This window comes from Balaenoptera borealis (genome assembly GCF_965194805.1).
Source record: "Balaenoptera borealis genome assembly, chromosome: 16".
NCBI classification, from domain to species: domain Eukaryota; kingdom Metazoa; phylum Chordata; class Mammalia; order Artiodactyla; family Balaenopteridae; genus Balaenoptera; species Balaenoptera borealis.
Window position 1 is genome coordinate 68,512,860 of NC_138872.1, and position 22,472 is coordinate 68,535,331.

Sequence of the window (22,472 nt, forward strand, 5' to 3'; positions counted from 1 at the left end):
CACCCGACCAGGTCTAGGCCTCACCTGCTGGAAAGGGTGTGGCTTCTCGTCCCCTGCCAACTCAGACACCAAACTGGAGCTGAATCTGCATGTCCAATGCCTGATGCCTTGAAGCCACTTAGAGTTGGGGCTAGTTTGTCCACACACACAGCCTTCCAGAAGAAGGAAGACAGCTCCTGTTTGCTGGGAGAATGAGGGCTCCCACTTTTACCTGAGGCTGGGTCTACACTTCTCCCTGAGGCTCCATGAATGCACACAGTTGCTGTTTCCTATGGTCTCCCTCCGTTGTACTAGTCGGTGGGTTATACTAGTTGGAGTTGGGATCTGGCAGGAGTTACAAACTCAGATGCCTGCAGGGACCTGCCAGTTGCAAGTGGGCTGGGTGGGGACCATTGAGCCCCATCCAAAGGGTGTGGCCAGGACTGGGCTCCAGCCCAGGGCTGCCCTCAGGAGAGCTGGCCCAGTGTTGCCACTTCTGAGCTCTTCGCCAATGTTCTGTGTAAATCTGAGGGATACAATACCCCCGTAAAATCGTGGCTCCATGGCTGTGAGTCCCACCCCGAGGCCTGGAAATACCTCTCTGCAAGAGATTTGCATGTATGCCCCGGAGGATGGCATAACCAGGTTAAAAACCGCTGACTTAGCTAATGAATTGAAATCACTCGTCTAAATAACATATAAATCCTGGAAAGGAGAAGACTAGCTTAACATTAGTGACAACCAAGAAGAGTTTAGGGGGGAGAAAACACAGCACTTTTCTGGAAGCACATAAAGGAAGGCTCAAATTACATGTGACTTCCTTCCCCCCCTTCTCTTTCTCTCTCCATCCCCCCACCCCACCCCTTTTACTGAGCTTCAGCTCCCAGCCACTGCACTGTTGCTTGTTCTAAATTCTGATTGGCCTAGTTCTTCCTTCATAAATTGCACGTCACTGACCAGACCTTGGTCCATTCAGCACTGGCTGGAAGCCTGAGGTCAGATGCTTTACTGCCCACTGAGCTGGTGCTGTAGGTGGGAATTTTTGTAGAAGGGACAATAAGCAGGGTTGACAAAGACTGGCATTTCCAATACAATCTGGAAGAATATGTGGGTGGGAACAACCAAGAAAATTTTGAAAGTGGATGGTAATGCTGGGGTAGGGGTGGGTGGGTATACAATGCATGTTTTTAGGTACTAAGATATTATAAACCTATGATATATTAAAATAGTATGGTACTGAGGCACATCTCTTAGTTAAGAGACAGATCAGTGGAGCATAAGAGGAAACTTTAAAATGAACAAAGGATACAAGAGAAATTAGTGTATGATAAAAGAGGCATTTTAAATCAGCACAAGAAGATGCATTCCATACATTTGTTGCTACAACTTGCTAAACAGTAAGAAAAAATAAAGGCCTTTCTTCAAGAAGCTCCTGCTAAAATGAATTCCAAGGGAAATAATGATTTCAATGTAGAAAGTGAAACTGTAAGAGAATGAAGAAAATACTGGGAAGGACTTTCTAAATATAGCAGCAGAGACAGAGACCATGAAGGAAAAGGGAGAAATTGCACTTTATTTAAACACACACAAACAAATACACTTTCAGTGTTAGATGTTGAAAGAAAGAACATCAACAAAATTAAAAGGCAAATGAAAAACTGGGAAAATATTTACTGTATAGATCATAGATAAGTGGTTAATATTCTTTTTAAAATTGTGTAGGGAACCTGTTACAAATAATTTAGGAAGAAACCAACTTGAATTTAAACATGGACAAAGAATATGGACAGAAAATTAACAATAACAGTGAACATTTAAAAATATTTACTTCTACCAGTGACTATTAGGCAGTTTTCATGCAGTAGTGCATTGAACCCTCCCATCAAGTTAGGAATTAGATATTATTATTATCCCATTTTTAGATGAAGAAACTAGACTTAAAAGGGTTAAGTAATTCGCCTCAGAGTCCAAAAGCTATTGTAATAACTGTGAGAGCTGGGCCTTAAGTTTGAACGTGGCGGTTAATTAACCCCTAATATAGACATTGACTCCAGTGCAGATTGTAACCCAGGAAATCATATTTAAAATTCTACCAAAGTTGACACAACAGAAGCTTGCCTTTAATGGAACAATTACTTATTTGCCCAAGGGGCGGGGGTAGTAGCAGGCGTGGTGTATCAAACCATTCCTCAGGCACACGAACATCTGCACAGCGTTATCAGTACCATTCACTCTCTTCTCCGGGAACATAATGAAAGATCTTCACCAAATTATAGTGTCCCCCTTTCAACTGTGTAATTACAGCTTCTAACATTCTACACATTTCGTGTTCACAGAATCTCAGTCCACATCATCCCGATTAAGGTTTCCCTGCCTCTCTGTCTCTCGGGAATTCTTGGCGTTCTGTTTGCAGTCTGGGGCGTGGTGGTACTGTCGGGTTACCCAGTGTGCTGGTACGTGCTGTGGGAGTTTCGTGGTACCCAGATAAACACGAAAATATTCTACTCTCATCAAAACTTTACAGAGGTATATATGGAGAAGTCGTACTCCCTTGCACTTTGTTCCCTCCTGCCTTCCTAGAGAAACACTTTTTTTAGCTTCTCTTGCAGCCTCTCCTTCTAGCATTTGTTTATGCAGGTGTGAGTAATTTAGAGTATGCTTTCTTATCCCGCCTTAGTTTCTCACCCAAAAGGTAGTATGAGACACACACTCTTCTGCACCTTGGGTTTGGCTTTTTTCCTTTTTCGATTTCACTTAAAAATAAACCCGTAAGATTTTTCCATATTAGTGCAGAGAACTCTTCATTTTTATACCTGAATAGTAGACCATTGTGTAACTGCACTATGATTTATTTAAGCATGTCCCTACCTATGACACTTGGCTCATTTAAAGTCTTTTGCTATTATAAGTGATGCTGCAGTGAACAACCGTGTACGTATATAATTTCCTATGTATGTGGGCTTATCTCCAGGATCAGTTCACAGAAGTGGAACGACTGGGTCAGAAGGGGAGAAGCATTTGGAATTTTGATAGAGGTTCCCAGTTGCCCCCAAGGGTAATACCAGTCGGCCGACCTATCAGGCATATGTGTATCTGTGTTTCCACAGCTTGTTAATGGAGACCGTTGGGATGAACATCTTAAAATTTTATTTTAAGAGTTGTCTATTTCATTTTTAAGGTGTATTAGAAAAAACATAATTTGTACATCAGTCCCACAAGTTCACACTCTTAGAGAGTTTTATTTTAAAATAGGTTTAAGTAAAAGTGGCAAGCCGAGTTAAAGAAAAGCGCCAAGTAATAAATAATATTATAGGTAGTATGTAGACGTGCAAAAATATGACAACTCAAGACAGAAGTTTGGGAAGTTTTACCATGATTATATTTTCTCTTTGGAGTAATAAGATCAGGAGCCTGTACTTCCTATGTACAGGGCACTGTGCTGGGAGCTTTAATCATCACAACCAATCTATGAGGTGGGTACTATTTTCACCTCCATTTCATGGACAAGGAACCAGAGACTCAGAGTGCTTAAGTCACTTGCCCGAGGCCACACAGTTAACTCCAGAGCCCGTGTTTGTAAACTTCCTTCTGTTCTGACAGTATTTTCCAACGAGATCTCCAGGTTCGCCTTGCTGTCGACCTGCCAGGAAGCATACCTTCCAGGCTTTTGTAGCCTGTAAAGGTCCAGGGATGACACAGTCTGAATTTACAGGTTGCTCTGACTTCCTACTCTGACTGATGCTGTTGGTGTGGGCTTTCATGACCTTTGTGTTTCAACACAGCTTCTGTATTCCTGCAGCTTTGCCTCAGCTCAGCCGGATTTCAGCCCACCTGTGCATAAAGCCACACAGCCCATTCAGATGGAGAAAGGCTATTTTAGGTTTTGATTTAGAGGTTTAAAGTTTTTTTTTTTTTTTTGGTTTCTCATCTCTGCTTCCTTCCTCCTTACCTGCATGTGCCTGGAGTCAGGTGATAAACTGAAGATGCTGAGCTGGGTTCGGCCTGTCCTTTGGTCCTGGGGAGTATCTGTTCACAGTGAAGACTCTGGTTTGGGGGTGGGGGTGGGGAGCTCCGAGTGACCTGACTCTGGCTGGTGCTGCATTTGTGTGGGATGAAGGGTGTCACTATCTGTAACCCCCTGTTGGGTGGGAGACCCTCTGGGAAGGCTGAGGAGCAGGAGGCAGCCAGGTGACACTCGGGCATCCCCACTCTGTTGCCTGCATCTTTGGAGCCTGACAAACTTGATTCCACTCCTGTCTCTCCCACTTCCTTACTTTGTGACCTTGGACAAGTTACTTCTCTAAGCCTCTGTTTAGTCATCTGGAATACCAGGGTAATAACTCCTCTCTCATTGGCCATTATGAAGCTTTAATGGTGTTATATGGAACGCTTAGCACAGTGCTTGGCAGAGAGTCTGCTGAATTCATGGTGGCAGTAAGAGTCACAGTAGTTGATTATCATTTTGTTGTTGTTATTTGGCAATCTCTTGGATCAGAATCAGAAGTGGAAGAAAACTTGGAATCCAAATTTGCCTAGTACAAAGCATGATGGAGCTCAACCCCATGAAACAGTGGGTAGAAGAATCATGCCAGGACCCTGTGGGAACCTGGTTCCTAAGGGTGGGAGAGATGACCAGGGACACTGGAAATCAAGTGGTGATGCTGGGGTAGGGATGTGACAGTTTCTAACCCATTTCTTTTTTTTTTTTAATTTTTAAATTTTATTTTATTTATTTTTTTATACAGCAGGTTCTTATTAGTCATCAATTTTATACACATCAGTGTATACATGTCAATCCCAATCGCCCAATTCATCACACCACCATCCCCACCCCCCCGCGGCTTTCCCCCCTTGGTGTCCATACATTTGTTCTCTACATCTGTGTCTCAACTTCTGCCCTGCAAACCGGTTCATCTGTACCATTTTTCTAGGTTCCACATACATGCGTTAATATATATTTGTTTTTCTCTTTATGACTTACTTCACTCTGTATGACAGTCTCTAGATCCATCCACGTCTCAACAAATGACCCAGTTTCATTCCTTTTTATGGCTGAGTAATATTCCATCGTATATATGTACCACAACTTCTTTATCCATTCGTCTGTTGATGGGCATTTAGGTTGCTTCCATGACCTGGCTATTGTAAATAGTGCTGCAATGAACATTGGGGTGCATGTGTCTTTTTGAATTATAGTTTTCTCTGGGTATATGCCCAGTAGTGGGATTGCTGGGTCATATGGTAATTCTATTTTTAGTTTTTTAAGGAACCTCCATACTGTTCTCCATAGTGGCTGTATCAATTTACATTCCCACCAACAGTGCAAGAGTGTTCCCTTTTCTCCACACCCTCTCCAGCATTTGTTGTTTGTAGATTTTCTGATGATGCCCATTCTAACTGCTGTGAGGTGATACCTCATTGTAGTTTTAATTTGCATGTCTCTAATAATTAGTGATATTGAGCAGCTTTTCATGTGCTTCTTGGCCATCTGTATGTCTTCTTTGGAGAAATGTCTATTTAGGTCTTCTGCCCATTTTTGGATTGGGTTGTTTGTTTCTTTAATATTGAGCTGCATGAGCTGTTTATATATTTTGGAGATTAATCCTTTGTCCGTTGATTCGTTTGCAAATATTTTCTCCCATTCTGAGGGTTGTCTTTTCGTCTTGTTTATGGTTTCCTTTGCTGTGCAAAAGCTTTGAAGTTTCATTAGGTCCCATTTGTTTATTTTTGTTTTTATTTCCATTACTCTAGGAGGTGGATCAAAAAAGATCTTGCTGTGATTTATGTCAAAGAGTGTTCTTCCTATGTCTTCCTCAAAGAGTTTTACAGTGTCCGGTCTTACATTTAGGTCTCTAATCCATTTTGAGTTTATTTTTGTGTATGGTGTTAGGGAGTGTTCTAATTTCATTCTTTTACATGTAGCTGTCCAGTTTTTCCAGCACCACTTATTGAAGAGACTGTTTTTTCTCCATTGCATATCCTTGCCTCCTTTGTCATAGATTAGTTGACCATAGGTGCGTGGGTTTATCTCTGGGCTTTCTATCTTGTTCCATTGATCTATGTTTCTGTTTTTGTGCCAGTACCATATTGTCTTGATTACTATAGCTTTGTAGTATAGTCTGAAGTCAGAGAGTCTGATTCCTCCAGCTCCATTTTTTTCCCTCAAGACTGCTTTGGCTATTCGGGGTCTTTTGTGTCTCCATACAAACTTTAAGATTTTTTGTTCTAGTTCCGTAAAAAATGCCATTGGTAATTTGATAGGGATTGCATTGAATCTGTAGATTGTTTTGGGTAGTGTAGTCATTTTCACAATATTGATTCTTCCAATCCAAGAACATGGTATATCTCTTCATCTGTTGGTATCATCTTTAATTTCTTTCATCAGCGTCTTATAGTTTTCTGCATACAGGTCTTTTGTCTCCCTAGGTAGGTTTATTCCTAGGTATTTTATTCTTTTTGTTGCAATGGTAAATGGGAGTGTTTCCTTAATTTCTCTTTCAGATTTTTCATCATTAGTGTATAGGAATGCAAGAGATTTCTGTGCATTAATTTTGTATCCTGCAACTTCACCAAATTCATTGATAAGCTCTAGTAGTTTTCTGGTGGCATCTTTAGGATTCTCTATGTATAGTATCATGTCATCTGGAAACAGTGACAGTTTTACTTCTTCTTTTCCAATTTGTATTCCTTTTATTTCTTCTTCTTCTCTGATTGCCATGGCTAGGACTTCCAAAACTATGTTGAGTAATAGTGGCGAGAGTGGACATCCTTGTCTTGTTCCTGATCTTAGATGAAATGCTTTCAGTTTTTCACCATTGAGAATGATGTTTGCTGTGGGTTTGTTATATATGACCTTTATTATGTTGAGGTAGGTTCCCTCTATGCCCACTTTCTGGAGAGTTTTTTTCATAAATGGGTGTTGAATTTTGTCAAAAGCTTTTTCTGCATCTATTGAGATGATCATATGGTTTTTATTCCTTAATTTGTTAACATGGTGTATCACATTGATTGCTTTGCATATATTGAAGAATCCTTGCATCTCTGGGATAAATCCCACTTGATCATGGTGTCTGATCCTTTTAATGTGCTGTTGGATTCTGTTTGCTAGTATTTTGTTCAGGATTTTTGCATCTATGCTCATCAGTGATATTGGTCTGTAATTTTCTTTTTTTGTAGTGTCTTTGTCTGGTTTTGGTCTCAGGTTGATGGTGGCTTCGTAGAATGAATTTGGGAGTGTTTCTCCCTCTGCAATTTTTTGGAAGAGTTGAGAAGGATGGATGTTAGCTCTTCTCTAAATGTTTGGTAGAATTCACCTGTGAAGCCATCTGGTCCTTGACTTTTGTTTGTTGGAAGATTTTTAATTACGGTTTCAATTTCATTACTTTTGATAGGTCTGTTTATATTTTCTAATTCTTCCTGGTTCAGTCTTGGAAAATTGTACCTTTCCAAGAATTTGTCCATTTCTTCGTGGTTGTGCATTTTATTGGCATATAGTTGTTTGTAGTAGTCTTTTATAATCCTTTGTATTTCTGCAGTGTCAGTTGTGATTTCTCCTTTTTCATTTCTAATTTTATTGATTTGCATCCTCTTTTTTTTCTTGATGAGTCTGGCTAAGGGTTTATCAATTTGGTTTATCTTCTCAAAGAACCAGCTTTTAGTTTTATTGATCTTTGCTATTGTTTTCTTTGTTTCTATTTCATTTATATCTGCTCTGATCTTTATGATTTCTTTCCTTCTACTGACTTTGGGTTTTCTTTGTTCTTCTTTCTCTAGTTATTTTAAGTGTAGGGTTAGATTGTTTATTTGAGAGTTTTCTTGTTTCTTGAGGTAAGATTGAATTGCTATAAACTTGCCTCTTAGAACTGTTTTCGCCGCGTCCCATAGGTTTTGGTTTGTCATATTTTGATTGTCATTTTTTTCTATGTATTTCTTTATTTCTTCTTTGATTTCTTCAGTGATCTCTTGCTTATTTAGTAGTGCACTGTTTGGCGTCCATGTATTTGTGTTTTTTACAGTTTTTTTGCTGTAATTGATTTCCAATCTCATAACGCTGTGGTCAGAAAAGATGCTTGATAAGATTTCAATTTTCTTAAATTTTCAGAGGCTTGATTTGTGACCCAAGATGTGATCTATCCTGGAGACTGTTCTGTGTGCACTTGAGGAGAAAGTGTATTCTGCCACTTTTGGGTGGAATGTTCTATAAATATGAATTAGATCTATCTGGTCTATCGTGTCATTTAAAGGTTGTGTTTCGTTATTTATTTTCTGTTTGGACGATCTGTCCATTGGTGTAAGTGGGGTGTTAAAGTCCCCTACTATTATTGTGTTACTGTTGATTTCTCCTTTCATGGTTATTATCATTTGCCTTATGTATTGAGGTGCTCCTATGTTGAGTGCATAAACATTTATAATTGTTATATTCTTCTTGGATTGATCCTTTGATCATTATGTAGTGTCCCTCATCTCTTGTAACAGTCTTTATTTTAAAGTCTATTTTATCTGATGCGAGTATTGCTACTTCAGCTTTCTTTTGATTTCCATTTGCATGGACTATCTTTTTCCGTCCCCTCACTTTCAGTTTGTATGTGTCCCTAGGTCTGAAGTGGGTCTCCTGTAGACAGCATATATATGGGTCTTGTTTTTGTATCCATTCAGCCAGTCTGTGTCTTTTGGTTGGGGCATTTAATCCATTTACATTCAAGGTTATTATCGATATGTATGTTCCTATTACCATTTTCTTAGTTGTTTTGAGTTTGTTTTTGTGGGTCTTTTTCTTCTCATGTGTTTCCTGCTTAGAGAAGTTTCTTTAGCATTTGTTGTAAAGCTGGTTTGGTGGTGCTGAATTCTCTTAGCTTTTGCTTGTCTGAAAAACTTTTGACTTCTCCATCAAATCTGAATGAGATCCTTGCTCAGTAGAGTAATCTTGGTTGTAGGTTTTTCTCTTTCATGACTTTAAGTATATCCTGCCACTCCCTTCTGGCCTGCAGAGTTTCTGCTGAAAAATCAGCTGATAACCTTATGGGGATTCCTTTGTATGTTATTTTTTGTTTTTCCCTTGATGCTTTTAGTATTTTTTCTTTGAATTTAATTTTGGTTAGTTTAATATGTGTCTTGGTGTGTTTTTCCTAAGGTTTATCCTGTATGGGACTCTCTGTGCTTCCTGGACTTGGGTGACTATTTCCTTTTCCATGTTAGGGAAGTTTTCAACTATAATCTCTTCAAATATTTTCTCAGAACCTTTCTTTTTCTCTTCTTCTTCTGGGACCCCTATAATTTGAATGTTGCTGCATTTAGTGTTGTCCCAGAGGTCTCTGAGATTGTCTTCAATTCTTTTCATTCTTTTTTCTTTATTCCACTCCTCAGCAGTTAGTCCACCATTTTGTCTTCCAGCTCACTTATTCATTCTTCTGCCTCAGTTATTCTGTTATTGATTCCTTCTAGTGTATTTTTATTTTTCATTTCTGTTATTGTGTTGTTCATCTCTGTTCTTTAGTTCTTCTAGATCTTTGTTAAGCATTTCTTGTATTTTCTCAATCCATGCCTCCATTCTATTTCCGAGATTCTGGATCATCTTTACTATCATTACTCTGAATTCTTTTTCAGGTAGATGCCTATTTCCTCTTCATTTATTTGGTTTTGTAGGTTTTTACCTTGCTCCTTCATCTGTGACATATTTTTTTGCTGTCTCTCTCTCTTTTTATTTTTAATGAATGGGATTGTGTTCCTGTCTTACTGGTTGTTTGGCCTGAGGCTTCCAACACTGGAGTTTGTAGGCTATTGCGTAGAGCTGGGTCTTGGTGCTGAGATGAGGAACTCTGTGACATCTCACTCCGATGAATAGTCCCTGGGGTCTGAGGTTCTCTGTTAGTCCAGTGGTTTGGACTCAGAGCTCCCACCGCAGGAGCTTCAGCCCGACCGTGGGCTCATGAACCAAGATCCCACAAGCTGCATGGGGTGGCAAAAAAAAAAAGAAAAAAAAGAAAAAAAGAACACTAACAAAGTAAAAAATAAAATTAGACTAGGAAACTAACAGATATGTTAGAAAGAATAGAAAAATAAAAATATAGATGAATGAACAACTGAAAGGTATATCAGTACCACAATAGTAAAAAAGAGGAGGAGGGAAAAGAAAATAAAAGGGGTGGGGGAAGGCCTTGGCTGTGGAGAGTGGGACCTAAGCAAGGGCAAGGTTTGGGTGGTGGGCGGGGCCTATGCTTAGGACCCGCAGGGCAGGAAAAGGCCCTGGGGGCTGTGGGGGGTGGGGCTTAGGCTCAAGGAACAGAAGGGGCCCAGGCATGCCCCCCACCCCTGGTCTCAGAGGGAAGGGGACCTCACCTGGGAGCCCTGCAGGCTTCCTGGGCTCGAGTGGGCGGGGCAAACACCCTCGTCTCCTCTCCTGCTCCTCTGGTCTCGGAGGGCCCCTCCCGCCTGCCTCTCCTGGTCTCCCCGGCCTCCCTCCTATGCCCCCAAGGACCCACGTGGCCTGGAGGGGGCTTTGGAGGGCAGGGGACCCGGCCTGGGAGCTCAGCAGGCTCCCCGGGCCCGAGTGGGCGGGGCAGTCACCCTCTGCTCCTCTTCTGCTCTTCCCAGAGAGTCCCTCCCACCTGCCTCTCCTAATCTCCCCGGCCTCAGGGGCACCTATCCTGTCTGGCCTCCACTTCTCCTCCCCCCTCAGTCCCCCTACATCCTGCCGGTTCACTATGGCGTTCCTCCCATCTCCTTGGGTGTCAGAGTCCCCCACCAGCGACCCGCAGGCACCCTAGTTGTGAGGAGAAGCCAACTCCTCGTCTTCCCACACTGCCATCTTGACTCTCCCTCCTGCACTGTTGTTTCTTGACTGCTCTTCCCTTGTGTCTGCATCCCCTCTCTACCCTGATTAGCAACTGTTTGAACCTGCCCTTTGGAACTCAGGGAAGGTCATGGAGGCTGAACAGAAAGGCTCCCGTGCCCAGGAGCCCCGCAGGGTCCTGCTCGTTTCAATAGTATGTGGTCAGAAATGCTTGAATCCTCCTCCCTGAGATTCCTCACTAAGATTTATCCATGGAGGAAAGTGCAAAGCCAGCAAAGAGCAACCTTATTGTTAGTTGGGATTTTGCTTCAAATCTTGAAGTAGAGCTCATGAGGCCCTTGGGGACTCCTTTTTTCTATATTAGGTAGGCCTAAGGACATTTAAAACATACTCAAAACTAATTCTTGGCTCCTATAGGTTAACATATCAGGGAACCCAGAAGGAAATACAAAACCAAGAGGAGAGAGAGAGAACTTGTCCTAGGGCTTGCAGTGGAGCTGGTGCAGACCATTCATGCCCAACCTTCTTAGGGTGAGGCCACCGCCACCCAGCAGCCTCCTGGGAGAGGGAGGGAAAGAGAAAGATGGTGACGCAGCTTTTAAAGACTGTGCAGGCTCCACCCACCGAGGCTGGGCCAATCAGTGTCTTGGACTCTGACCAACCAGATAGGTTCTCCTCCATTGAGGCTGAGTAGAGGAGTGAGAGAGGCCTTGAGCTCCCCCTTCAGGCCAATACCAGTGGTGAACAGGTGTTTCTTTTTAGGCAGATTTGAGACACTCATTTCTCAACTTTAAGGTGAATTCTCAAAGGCCAGGGAAGTGTCTTACAGCACAGAGCACTGGGACTATTTCCAGGAACCAGATGTATTTCTGCGTCTCATTGCCTAAGAATGGAAACATGGCTGGTTAAGCCATCAACTGGGAGCCTTTAGTTTCCTTTTTTGATTTCCAAAAAATTGTTACTAGGGTAGCACCTCAATCCTCGAGCAGGACAAGTGGCTCCTGGGGTCCTTCTGCAGCCTGGGAGCCCTGCAGGGTCCCACAGCCAGAGCAGAGCTGACCCAGCCTCTTAAACTTGGCTGTTCAGAGCCGTGCAAGGGCCAACACTTCATCTCCCTCACCTCAGAGGCTTGGAATGTCATGAAAGAAACTTTGTAACTCATTAAGAAGATGCAGATCAACAAAAGCCTTCAGGGATGGACGGGATTTTAGGCAGGCTTGTTGAGACAGAGTTTTCAAGCAGCAAAATTCACTTTCTTTACATATAGTAAAATTCACCGCAGTTGATATATAGCACATTCCAGTCACCCCATAGAAGTTCCCACATGCTGTCCCTTTGTTGTCAATCCCCTTTCCACCCCCAATCCTTCTTAACCACTGATCTGTTTTCTGTCCCCATAGTTTTTCCTTTTCTAGAATGTCATTTAAATGGAATCATATAGCGTGTAGCCTTTGATTTAAACAGAATCAAACAGCATGTGTTTGACAGCTTTATCTTACCCTAATGCTTTTGAGATTCATGAATGTTACCTGTATCAGTAATTCATTCCTTCTTACTGCTGAGAAGTATTCCGTTGTGTGGACATGCCACACTTTGTTTATCCATTCACACGTTGAATGTTGAATACTTTGGTTGTTTCCAGACTTTGGCTATTATAAGTAAAGTAGCTATAAACTTTCAGGTTTTTCTGTGGATAGATGTATTCATTTCACATCTAGGAGTGGGACTACTGGGTCATATGTTATAAGGGTATGTTTATAAGAAACTGCCACACTGTTTTCCAGAGAGGTGCTACCATTTTGCATTCTCCCCAGCACCGTAGGAGAGTCCCAATAGTGTTCTCTCCACTTGGTATTGTCAGTATCAATTTTCTAAAATTTTAGCCATTCTGGAAGGTATAAGGATTATTTTTAAATTTTGTAAATAACAGTTTCCTAAGGAGAAATGCTCATCATTTTAATCGCACATAAAATAATTTCTACTTATTCTGTCAATTTATTTGCTTACTTGTTCATTTTCTGTCTCTATTAGAATATGTTTTTAAAAGGCACCTGCATCAATAAATAAATGTGAATGGATGAATGAATGAATGAATGAATGAATTAGGAGATGGGTAGCATATAGCAAAGGCTAGAACATCAGATCAGCCCTGGGTTGGAACCTAGGGCCCATGATTTTAAATTTTCTCTTTCACAGAGAAAGCAACTTTCAGGCTGGGATGGGAAAGAGAAGAAGGAATTTTTTGGTTAGAGTAGCTCTTGAAGGAGAAAGACGTCATGCAGAGCCAGAGAGTCATGAAGGGCATGGCATATTTGGGAGTATGAGCAAGTCCTGTGTACTGGAAACATAGTGTGTGTTTGGGGGCATAGTTGGGATCACATGGGGGATCTAGTAATAATGCAAAAGCTTATACTGCTTACTGTGTGTCAGGCTGTTCTAAGATCTCTACATAGGTTAATTCATTTGTTTTTCCCAATGGTCATATAGCTTATATCATTCTCTCCATCATACAGACAAGGAAAATGAAGCACAAAGAAATTAAATAACTTGCCCCAAATTATGCATCAAAGAAGAGCCCAGGCAGTTTATGCTCCAAAGTCTGGACCTTTAACTACTGCACTACATTGCCAGGTTAGGAAGGACATGTTAGTTAGTTAAGGAATGGTGTAAGCTGCTGTAACAAATAGCCCCCAAATATAGTGACTTGAACAAGACAGAAGGTAGGTTTTCTCTCAGATGTCTGTCCAAAAGGACAAAGTCCAGGGCTGGTTGGTCCAAGTTTGGGTCCAAGGTGGTCACTTCCACTTCTCACCATCTTCCAGCCAGTGGGAAGGGAAAAAGGGGCCCTGGAGGCGTACACCTTCCTTTTAAAGGAATGACTGAAACACGTACATCCCGTTGGCCAGAACTCAATCACATGGACACACCAAGCTGCAAGGGAGACTGGGAAATGTGGTCTATAGTTGGGCAGCCAAGGTCTCTGCTAAGACTCAAGGGTTCTGTTATTGAAAGGAAGAATGGGTATTGGTGGAAAACTAGTAGTCTCTGCCACAACCTGTAGACTATTCATTGGACTTTGAACTCTGTCCCGTAGATGATGAGGTCCTACTGGGGAGGTTTCATGCCCAGACTTGGGTTTTAGATCACCCAGAAGTTGCTTGGCTGATAAAGGAGAGAGAGGTAGGAGCAAGGGGACCTGTTTACCTGATCTGTCTGGTGTTTTGTTTGCCGTCCGTGGAGTCCTTGCTGCAGACAAGAGTCAGTAGGTTGGGTTCCCAGATGGAGGACTTGCAGGCACAGTGAGTGTGCTGGGGCAGGATGGGAGCCATCAGCTGTCTTAGTCATTCATTCATTCAATGATTACTTATCAAGCACCATGTTTGGGCACAGAGCTCCAGTGATGGTCCCAACAAGTATGATGAATGCTGGGGGCCAAGTTCACTTCTCTAGGAGTTCTCCAGTGATGCTCAGTGTGGTGTGAAACCGTGGCATGCCACACTGATGCCAGCCTCTTTTGTTTGTTTCTTTTGACCTTAGGACCCCCGAAGCAAACACAAGTTCAAGATCCACACATACTCCAGCCCCACGTTTTGTGACCACTGTGGGTCACTGCTGTATGGACTCATCCACCAGGGGATGAAATGTGACAGTAAGTACATTTGCTCTCTGGCAGCCTCTGCTGACTGGGCTGTTTCATCATGGTCTACAGCACATTCTCCCAAGTCCTGGGTGGGCTGGGTACCACTTGTTTGTTGCTGAGTAACAATAACCATTTATGTAGCCCATGATTCTGCAAGGCTGTCCTTTGGGCCTGGGCTGGGCTTACTCATGCCTATGTGGTGGGTTAGCAGGTTGGTGAGGGGCTGTCTGGGCCTGGAGGGCCTCACCCACCTGTCCGCAAGGATGGCTGGCTGTCACCTGGGTGATGGGGTTGACGGGGGTTGGGGGACCACGTGTCTTTCGTCCTGAGCAGGCTAGCCTGGGCTTGCTCACACGGAGGTCCCAAGTGCTTTAAGAGGGCAAGTCCCACTGATCAAAGCAAGTCACATGGCAAGGTTCACAGTCCGTGTGGGAGGGGACAGTCCACAGGTGTGGACACAGGGAGGCGTGGACAAATCGGGGCCATTCCTGCAGCCACGCACACAGCTGTTGCCAGCGCCGATATGCGGGGCTGATGCCTTTCTCTGCAGAGAGGAAATCTGCCTCCCTTCAGCACCTACATTTTATGCTAGAAGTGGGGCGGGCATGTGATTCTCTGACCAGGCTGGGGTGGGAAGAGGCAGGAGGGGGCAGGACTTCTCTTTACTAAGTGAAGGACTGAATGGCCCAAGGGGTGGGGGAGCCAGCAGGCTTTGAGAGCTGCAGCTGCAAAGGGGACGGGGTGGAGATGTGGGGCTCAGTGCTGGTGGCTCCCAGAGGCCTGTTGACCCCAGCAGGCTGAGCAGTCATGAGGCCAGACTGTCCCTGTCACAGGGGTCCTGAGGCCCAGAGGACAGAGAGAGAAACTCTCAGGGGCAGAGAGTGACAGAGAGGAGTATGGGTGTGGATGGGGAGGAAGGGAGCAAGAGACAGAAACACACAAGCACAGACAGGGGCGGATTCAGGGGGCAGATGACACGTGTGCCCAGGTGTAGGGAGCGATGGGTGAGGCTACGGAGGGGCCCAGCTAGAGAGAGACTCAAGCAGGAGGGACAGACAGACGGACCAACAGACACAATGATTGGAAGTGACACAGAGAGAGATGCACTCAGTCAGGCTCCCGCAGAGATACCGAGATGGAGAGAGAGCAGAGACAGGCAGAAACACACACATGGAGAGACACAGAAAGAGATGGAGACAAAGAGACGTGACACAGGCACAGAGCATGAAACAGACTTATTCATAGATGCAGACGAGGCAGCGAGAGACACATGCTGAAGCAGAGGAGCATAGACCAGGAAAGAGACGTACACCGATATGGGTACCGAGAGACAGAAACAGAAACAGGGCAAGAGCCACAGAGACATGCGTGGTGAATGGGGGCTCCCAGGTAGACACATAACAGAGGCAGGGAGAGAGTGGTGCAGGTGCCTTCTTCTTGTGGGACACTGATTCCTCTTAGCGCACGTGGGGCCCCAGGTGGGCCTCAAGGACAGAGAGGGGTGGGTGGGAGGCAGCTTGGGCTGACGCAGAGCCCCGAACGTGGGCATTCAGGTTCCAGGGGGCTCTCCCTTCCTCCCCACCATCCTTTTCTCCCCACAATTCATTTCCAGTTTTGTAATCTGCCTGCTGCCTCCTGGAGCTTGGGCGGGCTGAGAAGGGGTGTCCTCAGCACCCCCTGCCCCTGGGGACGCCGTGCCCCCAGTTCCCCGGGGAACCTCCTGAAATGCAGGCCCCGTGGGGTGATCTAGCCTCTCCTCCTGGCTTCTCAAACTGGAACGAGGGTCCCCTAGAGAACACTGGACTCCAGGCACACCTTCCTGGAGCAGCCGTGGGACTTAGGGGAAACCAACCACCCACTGAAAGAAGCACAGTTGTACTGCAGGAGTGTGGGAAGGGAGCCTGTATTTATCGTATCACACAGGAGACATGAAGGTCCCATTCAGACCTATTCCATTCGTCTTACCCTGCGTCTGATTCTTTTTCTTGCAGTTAGTTTCAGTGGATACTGTGCGGGCTCTGCTCAGGTCCCAAGATGATGCCCCTCCCAGGGGGTGGTTCATGGCAGGTGCCCGGGTGCAGAGGCCTGGTCCTCTTGCATCTGTTTGGGACAACTCTGAAGGGTCACTGGAGGTCCAGAGCTCCCCTTACTGTCAGCCTCGGGCCTCCTCGTGGGCGAGCTCCTCCCGCCCAGGAACCCTTGCCGTAAACCTGCTCGCTCACAACTCCCATTCTCAGACTCTTTCCACGGAAACCAACCTATGGGCCGTCAATATTTAAAAATCGGGAGATGTCACACACAAGTCAGGATTCCTGCTTAATCTTGAAAAATGGGGCAATCTCGGCAATTTGGGGCATGCACCCTGCGTGGCTGCTCCTGGGTGGGGACACTGCGCTGCCTGGCGGGTCAGGTCCCGCCACACCCGCAGCTTCTCTCGCTGCGTTACCTGCTGCCCGTGCCGCTGAGCTTGGTGCTTCTGGCTTCAGAGCCGTCGGGGCTGCGCCAGGTGCCTCAGCCTTTCGGGAGGACGGACATGTTCCTCCTCCTTTGTCCATCAGGGCCTGGGGTGTGGGTCGGGGGCGGGGGAGAGTTGGAGAAGCCCTTCTGAGGAGACCTGGGCAGGGTGGGCACGGCCGGCTGGTCTCTGCCAGCTTCGGAGGGAAGGAGGGGAACAGGAGGGGTCCAGCCTGGACCAGCCTGAGCCGCGCACCCTCCCTCTGTCCCCGCAGCCTGCATGATGAACGTCCACAAGCGCTGCGTGATGAACGTCCCCAGCCTCTGCGGCACAGACCACACGGAGCGCCGCGGCCGCATCTACATCCAGGCCCACATCGAGAGGGAGGTCCTTATCGTTGTCGGTAGGTGGCGCTGGGGCTCCCGCTCCGGTTCCGCTAAGTTCGGACCTGGCTGGACTGCTGAGTTAGGGGAGGGGAGGTTGGTGGAGGGATGGGCGGTGCAGGGGCGGGGCGAGAGGTGCGGTGACACTGCCTTCCTCCTCTACCCCCACCCCCACCCCCACGCCGCCGCCGCCCCCCATTACAGCCCATCCCCGCTGTAGGCATCCTTAGAGACTGCATCCCCGCAGGGCGAAGCTCTCAGCGCCTCTGTTGCGCTGGAGCTTAGAGTTGGGGCACCAGCAGTACATTACTTTTCTCGAAGACCTCAAAGGAGCCAGTAGAGCAGACAAAATGCTGAACACCTTAATTTTATGGCACTGTGCGCCCCTGGGGGCTTTCCATGTATTTGAAGTATTTCTTTCTTAAACCTGACGGCGGCCTCACTGGTCCCTGTTCTGTTATTCTCCATACTTTTCGCGCTTCTGAAATACTTCATAGTAATAAGAAAGAGGGATAATACAGCCTCTTATGAGACGTGCAGCGTGGTGTCTGTCCCTCCTAATGGAGCATTCACAAAATGCTTGGCTCTGACATGTGCAGCTCAAACAAAATGGAAATCTGGCTGTGCTGGATGGGTAACTGCTCAGCCATAAAGCTACGGTAAACACTGAACTGGACCAGAATGGGACTAAAACTTTGTTTTTTTAAATTTATCTTATTTTATTATTATTATTATTATTTTTATATATGTTTTGGCCGCGCCGTGCGGCATGTGGGATCCTAGTTCCCTGACCAGGGACCAAACCCTCGCCCCCTGCATTGGAAGCACGGAGTCTCAATCACTGGACCGCCAGGGAAGTCCCCCAGAATGGGACTAAAACTTTGACACAAGCCTCCCCTAGAGGCTTGTGTCAAACTTCTTAGAATTTACAGTTTGTTAATTTAAACAAGGTTTTATGACTTGATATCTTAGGAAATTGATCATAGAAGGGATTGATTTTGCAAAAATTGGTCTGAGGCCCTGGAATGGTTCAGCAGCTCTGAAGCACTGAGCCTACCCCACATAAAAGTTGAAAGATAGCCCTGTAAAATATAATCCCTGTTTTAAACTGAGGTTCACGACACCCAGTGGGCTCTTATGGAACGTGTATTCCGTTGGATTGTTTTTTCCTCTGAAAGGAAGGCAATGGCTGACCTGACTTCTTCCCAGTGAAATGCTTGAGGGTCCCCCCAGGAGGAAAAGCCTCACGAGAAGCTGGTTTCCCACACTGTCTAAACTTCCTGGGCTGGAGGGGCAAAAATGAGACCTTGCTGCTCTCTACTGTTATTCTGTAGGAACTACACTGGCTCAGATGTTACTAGGGCCAGCCAACCTTCAAGGAACCCATTGAATGCGCAGTGCTCAAAACCAAGCCACAGCATAATGCTCTCAAGGTCCCTCCATTGTTCCCACCACAAAAAAGAAATAATTATGTGAGGTGATAGAGGTGTTAGCTAATGCCAGGGACGTAATCATATTGCAATACACAAATGTATCAAATCAACACATCCCTACACCTTAAACTTACACAGTGCTATATGTCAGTGATATTTCAATTAAAGAGAAAAAACCTCTTTCAATCCTCAAAACAGCCTTGTGAAATATCTATTATACTTGTTTTATGAATGAAGATACTGAGGCTCAGAGAAGTTGTGCTTCTGAGAGCTCACACCGTTTGTAATCATCATCATCATACAACAGTGGCTAACATTTGAGTTTTTAAGTGTGTTAATCACCCTGCAAAGCACTTATAGGCAATATCTTGTTTAAAAATTTTCAGTAACTCTAATGAGCTAGGTAGTATTATCGTTCTACCTATCAGAAAACAGGCTTAGAGAGTCACACGCGGCATCCCCTAGGTCTGTTCACTATTGTGATATACTAGGTTACTTTTTGGTTTGGTTCCCTGCACTAACTCTGCCCCCATACCTTATTTATTCCCTCTGTGGTTTAGCTGCATTACCTCTTATGTGTGTTTCTTGGGCACTTTGTTTCACGTGGTACAGTACAACCTCTCTTCCAATTCGAGGTCAAAGTCTTCCCCCTGAATCACAGATACACTGTCTTATATCTTGATCACAAGCTGATGATTTTCAGGCAATCCCAATGAGGGGTGTGGTATATTTGTTTCCTAGAGCTACTGTAACAAAGTACCACAAACTGGGTGGCTTCAAACAACAGATATTTATTCAGTCACAGTTCTGGAGGCTGGAGACTAGCAGTCTGAAATCAAAGTGCCGGCAAGGTTGGTTCCTTCAGGAGGGCTCTGAGGGAAAGTCAGTTCCATGCCTCTCTCTTAGTTTCTGGTAGTTGGCGTCAATTTTTGGGGCTCCTTGGCTTGTAGCTGCATCACTCCCATCTCTGCTTCCATCATCACATGGCATTCTTCCCTGTGTGTCTCGGCATCCAAATTTCCTCTTCTTCTAAGGACTCCAGGCATTGGATTAGGGCCACCCTAATCTAGTATGACCTCATCTTGACTTGGTTACATCTGCAAAGACCTTATCTCCAAACAAGGTCACATTCGTATGTATTGGGATTAGGACTTGAACACCTCTTTTAGGGGGATACAATTCAACCCATAACAAGGGGAAGGAAGAAAAGTTAGGACTCCCTTAAAGTTAAGGACAGAATATCTGCATGCTCAGGGTTCTGCTAGCACTAACTGAATAGCTACCAATATACTAATAGCACTTTGTGGTTTTCCAAGTGCTTTGATACTGGGTCATCCAGTGGAGATAGTGGTGTTGCCAACATACAGAAGGGGAAATTAAGACTCGGTGAGGTTGGACGACTTGCCTGATGTCTCGTGCAGAGCAGGGATGAGCACCTGGGCCTCCTGTCTGCAAGTCACTGTGCCCTGCTATTGCCTCTTCACCGTGCCAGGCACAGTCAGTACCTGGTGCGGGATCATTGATTGATTGATGATAGAAGAACCTGATGCTTTGACTGCAGTTCTCTAAACACAGAGCCGAGATGGAGATTTTTGCTCAAGTGATTTACTGGGGCTGCTCATGAGATGAGGAGTGAGGATAGAGGAGGGAAAAGCTGAGTGAGAGTGTGGGCTCCATTGAAGACCAGCTTTCGCTGGATCCCATGGAGTCCTAGACCACAGATTATAGCACAGGGTCAGTCCCTCCTCGAGGCAAGAGGGCTGTTCTGTTAGGGTCAGACACTGCTATGGGCTGAATTGTGTCCCCTTAAAATTCACATGTGGAAGTCCTAACCCAATGAAATGGTGTTTGGGGATGGGGCCTTTGGGAGATAATTAGAGTTAGGTGAAGGTGGAGTTCTTACGATGGGCTTGGTGGCTTTATGGCCACATGAGGGCACAGCAAGAAGGTGGCCACCTGCAAGCCAGGAAGAGGGCTCTCACCAGGAACCGAATTGGCCTGCACCTTGATATTGGACTTCCTGCCTCCAGAGCTGTGAGAAATAAACATCTGTAGTTTAAGTAACCCAGTCTGCGGTATTTTATTTCCGCAGCCTGGGCTGGCTAAGACAGTCAGTCTTTGCTCCAGGCTACTGGGATGGAAAGTGGGACGGTACCTCCCAGAATCCATGGCTTCTGTGAGACTGAGGGCAGCTATCTGGACATGGGGCATCTGTGAGCCATTAACAGCCAACACTCACGGTAGCCGGAAGCTGGGTGCCTTGGCCCGAGTGGAGGGGAGCTGGCAGGGTCTGGGTCTCCTGGGTATACCTCTGATCTCCCAAGCATCCTTCTGGTTTCATTGTTGGGACTCCAGGTGCTCCTCCTTGATCTCAGCCAGACAAATCAGAGAGAAGAGAGCCCTTCCCAGCAGTGTGAGGCCAAACATGACCTGTGGTGTTGAATCGCCCCGCTTCATTCAGACTGTAGAGGCACATCCAGTGTTGGTACTTGCCACTCACCAGCCCAGGACTCCTGAATGTCACATGCTCTTTGAAATCCCACCATCTCCAGAGGCACCAGGCTACAGGTGCTTCTGAAAGATCTGAAGGTTTCCTCATCTCCTCTGGCTCTCTGAAATCTTGGCTTTATATCTGCTGTCAGGGATCTTGCAGGTCAAACTCAGAAGGGAAATCCAGTCAGTTCTCTTTCTTTAAAAAGCTCATCACTGGTTTCTCATTGCCCTTAGGGCAGACTAACTGTAACGTGGTAATCTCATTATCTATTCTCTGTCTCCTTGCTTTTCTTTAATCCTTCATCCCCTCCAGGCTGCCACCCACCATAGGACATCTGCATACTCTCTCCCCTCCATCTGGAGTGTTTGCCCTTTTGTCTTCTTCCAGCAGTTTACTCTTTCTCTTCCTGTAGGTCTCAGCTCATTCTTAAAATCAAGGACGCTTCCCTGGACCTCCCTTTATTGTAGACATTCATGGTATCCTGAACTTGAACTTGTGTCAATTGTGCTTTTATGTTGGGTTGATTAGTGTCTGCATCTCCCTCTGGGCTTTAAGCTCCGTGAGAGCAGGGCTGTGTCTGTCTTGACTCACCACTGTATCCCAGCACCTAGTGTGATGACATCACTAAGTATTTGTGGAATCAGTGGATATATGTGTGAAGGAGATACCACTAGAGGATCCTGGCGGATACCAGAACTTCACAGGTGATTCCCAAATCAGTGCCTTCTAAAGTGAGGAGCTAAAAAAGTTCAGCAGATAATCCAATTCACACCATCATCCTTAAGGAAGGAGACCACGCAGAAAATCTGAAGGACCAGGTCCAAGGTCAACAGCAAGTATTACTGGGACTGGGACTCACCCTTTGGAGCCATAACTACCCTCATTCCCTGGATAATGTAGAAAAGACACAGAACAGTGGGACCTGTAGAATCACAGGAAATCATGTGGACATCATGATGCCCTGTGTTACCATGGAGGGGAGGCAGTACAATCAGAATCCCTGATCAAAGTTGTAAAATGCTCCTGGAGGTTATGAAGCCCATGTCCTTATATATAAAATAACCCTTTTCAATTCAGTATGTCCCTATTAACATAGCAACTAATATCCCGTTATTAACATTTCCATCTACATTGCAGCAGTCTGCAAATCCTTAACCATATCCATAGTTCTATCTCACAAAAATTGGGGCTGTTCTTAAAAAAAGCAGAGGAGCAACGTTTTAGATGTTTCTCTTTGGGACACCCATTCAGTGTTCTTACAATGTATTATGTTGTACACAACCTTCTCAGACTGAAGCA

The 22,472-nt window shown here is 45.2% G+C and overlaps 1 protein-coding gene and 1 long non-coding RNA gene across 4 annotated transcripts in view; one reads left to right on the forward strand and one right to left on the reverse strand.

Annotated features, from left to right (window-relative positions):
* The window catches only part of LOC309614378, a 477,476-nt gene that overhangs the window by 222,637 nt on the left and 232,367 nt on the right, over positions 1–22,472 (reverse strand). The window lies entirely within an intron of this gene.
* Positions 1–22,472, forward strand: part of PRKCB (protein kinase C beta) — a 311,912-nt gene that overhangs the window by 151,396 nt on the left and 138,044 nt on the right. For all 3 annotated transcript variants that reach the window (XM_082362498.1, XM_082362499.1, XM_082362500.1), the window contains exons 4-5: positions 14,306–14,417; positions 17,138–17,266. In XM_082362498.1, the coding sequence (XP_082218624.1) occupies positions 14,306–14,417; positions 17,138–17,266 (241 nt within the window). The remainder of the gene's footprint in view (positions 1–14,305; positions 14,418–17,137; positions 17,267–22,472) is intronic.